At 40.0% G+C, this 6,021-nt stretch overlaps 1 protein-coding gene across 2 annotated transcripts in view; it reads left to right on the plus strand.

Annotated features, from left to right (window-relative positions):
* Nucleotides 1-5,386, plus strand: part of ATP1B4 (ATPase Na+/K+ transporting family member beta 4) — a 71,732-nt gene extending 66,346 nt beyond the window's left edge. For both annotated transcript variants that reach the window (XM_040323943.1, XM_040323942.1), the window contains 2 exons: nucleotides 555-647; nucleotides 4,046-5,386. In XM_040323943.1, the coding sequence (XP_040179877.1) occupies nucleotides 555-647; nucleotides 4,046-4,204 (252 nt within the window). In that variant the 3' untranslated portion in view covers nucleotides 4,205-5,386. The remainder of the gene's footprint in view (nucleotides 1-554; nucleotides 648-4,045) is intronic.
* Nucleotides 5,387-6,021: the final 635 nt, after the last annotated feature.

The raw sequence follows: 6,021 nt of genomic DNA on the forward strand, positions 1-6,021 counted from the left end.
TAGCAATGTTTTGACTGCCAGTCTCAAACCAAGACAAAATCGTAGCGCGATTCTGCCACATTTTCCGATTTACCACGACCGGCGGTCAAAGTAGACATTGTGTACATGAAGCCTTAACCTGGTTATACACTATTTGATTTACCACATACACAATACATTTTCAATCCTGGTCCTTTGAATTCTATCATTACTGTGGTACAAAACGAACATCAATTTGACCCCACTAATGACTAGAAAAATGAATGTTCTTAAAATGAAAAAATTCAAACAATATTCCATTAGTGTGGAACCCAGCTTAGGAGGACTGCCCTTATTGCTTTTAAAATGACATTTAGGAATGACATTGAGCAGCAAAAGGACCTGGAAGGGATACATTTGGAAATGGGCGATCTATGAAAAGGCAGCGATTTAAATGCAATATATTCAATTCAATTCTAAAATGTCACTCGGTGGCCTTACTTCTTGTTGTTTGTATAATTTCTTTGTACAACATATCATTAGCAACATTGTGCTTTCCTTCCTTACAGTTTATTATTCCATATTTTTTATTGTAGAGAGGCAATCACAGTCTCACAGGAGAAGTTGGCTTCTACCCAGTGAATTACTTTGATCTTATGTATTTTCCATACTATGGCAAGCTTACCCATGTAAGTTTATTTAGATTTTACATTTTGCATGTAGTCTCTTTTTGCTTCGACTGTCTTATATGTTTTCTAAAAATTGTTTTTTGAGCCAGTGTTTTCTTTCCTCTTATTAGCTTTTTAGCAAAGCTTTGTCAGATGTGATTCTGGATTGGCTGATATTGCAGGCAGTAGCTGACTTAAGAAAGCATACAGCTGAAAAAGGCTTGCCACAGCCAGGTCACTAAGATTTAAAGTCAGATGAAAGGAACACAGGGCCTGATCCACAAAAACCCGACGTAACTTAATTTTTCCCGTTTAAGTTACATCGCCGCAAAATCTCTACCTAAGTGCCCGATCCACAAAGCACTTACCTAGAAATTTTGAGCGGTGTAACTTAAATCCGTCCGGCGCAAGGCGTTCCTAATCTAATGGGGCGAGTCCCATTTAAATTAGGCGCGCTCCCGCGCCGGACGTACTGCACATGCTCCCGACGTTATTTTTCCGACGTGCTTTGCGCGGTTTTACGTTGCGCCGGGTTTTGAGAATCGCGATGGGCGTAAAAAAAAAAAAAAGAGTTGCGACGGGAAAAAAAAATTTAAAAAAAAAAAATGACAGCGACGCGGGATAGAAGGGTATACTTTTACAAGGTGTAAACAGTTTACACCTTGTAAAAGCAGCCCTAATTTTGAGACGGCAAACTAATACTTACGGAGAAAAAACAAAGCGTAAAAGCTTCGTGGATCTCCGTAAGTGCTAATTTGCATACCCGACGCTGGATTTCGACGAGAAATGCCCCCAGCGGCGGCTGCGGTACTGCATCCTAAGATCCGACAGTGTAAGTCCCTTACACATGTCGGATCTTCTGCCTATCTATGAGAAACTGATTCTGTGGATCAGTTCCATAGATAGAAACAGGGATACGACGGCGTATCAGTAGATACGCCGGCGTATCCCTTTTGTGGATCAGGCCCACAGTGCCTTGAAAAAGTATTTATACCCCTTGAAAGTGTCCACATTTTGTCATGTTACAATCAAAAATGTAAATGTATTTTATTGGAATTTAAATGTAATAGACCAACACAAAGTTGCACATAATTTTGAAGTGGAAGGAAAATGATAAATGGTTTTACAAAAAAATATTTGTAAAATGTCTCTTCCAGCTTTGCACATCTAGAAAGTGACATTTTTGCCCATTCTTCTTTGCAACATAGCTCAAACTCTGTAAGATTGGATGGAGAGCCTCTGCGAACTGCAATCTTCAAGTCTTGCCACAGATTCTCAATTGGATTCAGGTCTAGACTTTGACTGGGCCATTCTGACACACGAATATGCTTTGATCTAAACTATTCCATTGTAGCTCTAGCTGTACGTTTAGGGTTGTTGTCCTGCTGGAAGGTGACCCTCCACCCCAGGCTCAAATCTTTTGCAGACTCTAACATGTTTTCTTCTAAGATTGCCCTGTATTTGGCTCCATCCATCTTCCTATCAACTCTGACCAGCTTCCCTGTCCCTGCTGAAGAAAAGCATCCCCATAACATGATGCTGCCACTACCATGTTTCATGGTGGGGATGGTTCAGGGTGATGTGCAGTGTAAGTTTTCTGCCACACATAGCGTTTTGCTCTTGGGCCAAAAAGAAAAATTTTGGTCTCCTCTGACCAGAATACCTTCTTTCACATGTTTGCTGTGTCCCCCACGTGGCTTCTCACAAACTGCAAACTGGATTTCTTATGGCCTTCTTTCAAAAATGACTTTCTTCTTGCCACTCTTCTATAAAAGGCCAGATTTGTGGAGTGCATGACTAATAGTTGTCTTGTGGACAGATTCTTCCACCTGAGCTGTGGCTCTCCTCCAGAGTTACCATGAGACTCTTGGCTGCTTCTCTGATAAATGCTCTCATTGCCCGGCCTGTCAGTTTAGGTTGACGGCTAGGTCTTGGTAGGTTTGCAGTTGTGCCATACGCTTTCCATTTTGGGATGATGGATTGAACAGTGCTCCATGAGATGTTCAAAGCTTGGGATATTTTTAAATAACCTAACCCTGCTTTAAACTTCTCCACAACTGTATCCCTGTCCTGTATGGTGAATTCCTTGGCCTTCATGATGCTGTTTGTTCACTAAGGTTCTCAAAACCTCTGAGGGCTTCAAAGCTGTATTTATACTGAGATTAAAATACACACAGGTGGACTCATTTTACTAATGAGGTGACTTCCGAAGACAATTGGTTCCACTAGATTTTAGTTAGGGGTATCAGAGTAAAGGGGGCTTAATACAAATGCACACCATACTTTTCAGATATTTATTTGTAAAAAATGTTGAAAACCATTTATCATTTCCCTTCTACTTCACAATTATGTGCCACTTTGTGTTGGTCTATCACATACAATCCTAAGGCCCCATACTCACGAGCAAACATGTCTGCTGAAACTGGCCCGCAGGCCAGTTTCAGCAGACATGTTTGGTCGTGTGTGGGCGCGAGCGGGCCGAATTCCAGCAAACATTTGCCCGCCGGGCCTTTTCCCAGCAGACAAATATTCCTGGACTTGTTTTAAAACAGTCCGCTGGAATTCTGCCCGCTCGGACATGTACGGTCGTCAGTACAGACCTACCGTACATGTCCAGGCGCCCGCCGTCCCTCGCATGCGTCGAATGACTTCGACGCATGCGTGGAAGCATTTTAAAGGCGGGCCGCCCACGTCGCCGCGTCATTGTCGCGGCGACACCGCGTCATCGACGCGGCGACACCGCGGACACGCCCCGCGTATTGTTTACGCGCGGACTTCTGTACGATGGTGTGTACAACCATCGTACAGAAGCCCTCTGGCAGACATGTATGGTGAAAACGGTCCGACGGACCGCTTTCACCATACATGTTTGTCCGTGTGTACCCGGCCTAAGGGGTATGAATACTTTTTCAATGCACTCTAAATACTCATACATGTTAAAAGTCCCTTTAAACTTCTAAAGTAAACATCAAATACATTATTTTGCTACCCTATATGCACCCTTCAAACCAGTGTATATGGCTGACCAGTGTCACAAACGGTCCTTGTCCTAGATCTTCTTTGCGGTATCTGATGTTCTCTGCAGTAACAGCACAAAGGGAAAACGTTTAAATAAGTCATTTTATTATAGGCTGACACACATTTCCTGGTAGACTTACCATTATATATGATTCCTGCATTCAAATTCACATAATTTCCACCTTGAAAAGGGGACCCCTGCCATCCTCAATGTATTAGTATTTTGCTTGTCAAAATAATGACTCAAACCTACGGTTAGAAGTTCTAGTTAATTCTCTGGACACAGCATTAATCCAAAGCTGGCTGAAATTCCAGTAATTGATTTATAACGTGTTTGTGTTTTGTATGCCTAAATCATTGGAAATGTGGGAATTCAATTGAGTTTTGTTTTCTTTCTATAGGTAAATTATACATCACCTCTAGTCGCCATCCATTTCACAGACTTGGCAAAGAATACTGACGTCACCATACAATGCAAAATACATGGAAAAGACATTATTAATGATCATAAAACTGACCGTTTTCTGGGCAGAATAGTGTTCACAATGAATATCCGATGATCTTTGTCCAACTGATATCTCTTTCCAGCAACTTCAGTAATGATCTTGGCAGCCAGATCAGTCTCTACACATATTTAAAGTAAACATCGACAATATACCTGCTTGTCAATCCTCTAGATTCACAGGTTGTTTGTTAGAAGCCTTGTGGTGGTGCAGGGGTCACAAATCCTAGTCCTAAACATAAGTTGTGTCTTAACCTAAGTACTGACCTAAACAGCAACACATGGCCTTGATGATGTCATACCCATATACAGCACACAATAAATTTACATTTACTTGTCACAAAAAAAAGTAACAGCTCAAGATAATTTCGTTGTTTTTACCTACATGGATTATGACAGGCAGAATGTTTAAAACAATACTAGAGCTGAACAGAGATTACATCGAATGATAGTAGAATCAAATATTTTTACCTGCCATTTCTGTGCATCATACACTTCAAAATGATGAAGTGCTCCAAACCAGTGGTCAAAATCAACAGGCAACATGTACTTTGAATTTTTGGTAGCTCACTTGTTTATTTAGCTTCCATAAAGTGTATTGTCTTAATACAGCCACCCAACTTTCTCTCTGTTAAAGTGTTACAGTGTGTTATAGTAAGTATAACAAGATAAGAGCCAGGTGATTGACAGGTGTGGGGAGCTGGGTATATACTAATAGATTGAGCACTAATAAATAAAAGTGTTTTTCCAACCATAGGGCTAACCAATAGCAAATAATGACTTTTTTTTTAAAGGTGAGGCCAGTTAAAGTTCAACTTGTCTATTTTTTTCCTCCATTTTAAACCATACAGGGAAAGGCTAGAATATCCGTTGAATTTTACCTGCTCCCTGTGGCCCTTTAGGAGGATTTGCTTTACTTCTTTTTCTATTCAAAACCAATCAACAAAAAATGTAGAGGGGTTCTACGCCTTCCCTATTTGCTTAATTAATAGTTGTAATACTGTCTGTGTTCCTGTCTCTTGTGACATCCTTCAAATAGACAAAAAGTGAGGGAAAATCTCCCTAATAAAGACACAGGCAGCTATAAAAACACAAGAGATGCTTTGATTTTGATTTAGTGTATTAAAATAAAAAAAAAACAGTCAGGTCTTATGTTGAAATTTAATGCACCAACAGTGGTGCACTTAGAAAACAGATACAAAAAAAGTCAAAATAAAGTTGAATTTCCAGTTAACATTAATCAACTTGCTTTATGTCTTTCATGATGGAAAGTTAGTTATATCTGCAATTTTGTCAAATGATCAGACACTCAGAAGATCTTTTTCCCAGCCAACATTCACATCTATTATCAGTGCATGAATGACACCCTCTTCAAAGGAACAGAAGGTCAGTGCTATCTTATGTGTGCTCTGCCACCAGAAAACAATGAGGAATCACTGTAACCTGTCCAAACAACCTGCTTACTCTTTAGTTGGATGCTGGTCTTCTTAGAACTGTGAACATTAGCAGCCAATGACCTTCAAGGCTGTCACAGAATTATGCCAAACCTATTTATATTGTTTGACATTTTCTTTCCCTAAACGTGTGAATTCCCTTCACTGTAAATGAGACACATCACCTGCCTAGTTTCTCTTGTGTGCGATGACTTGGAACATTAAAAAAATATTACACATACAGTACAGACCAAAAGTTTGGACACACCTTCTCATTCAAAGAGTTTTCTTTATTTTCATGACTATAAAAATTGTAGATTCACACTGAAGGCATCAAAACTGTGAATTAACACATGTGGAATTATACATAACAAAAAAGTGTGAAACAACTGAAAATATATTTCATATTATAGGTTCTTCAAAGTAGCCACCTTTTGCTTTG

Source organism: Rana temporaria, chromosome 9 (assembly GCF_905171775.1).
Source record: "Rana temporaria chromosome 9, aRanTem1.1, whole genome shotgun sequence".
NCBI lineage: Eukaryota > Metazoa > Chordata > Amphibia > Anura > Ranidae > Rana > Rana temporaria.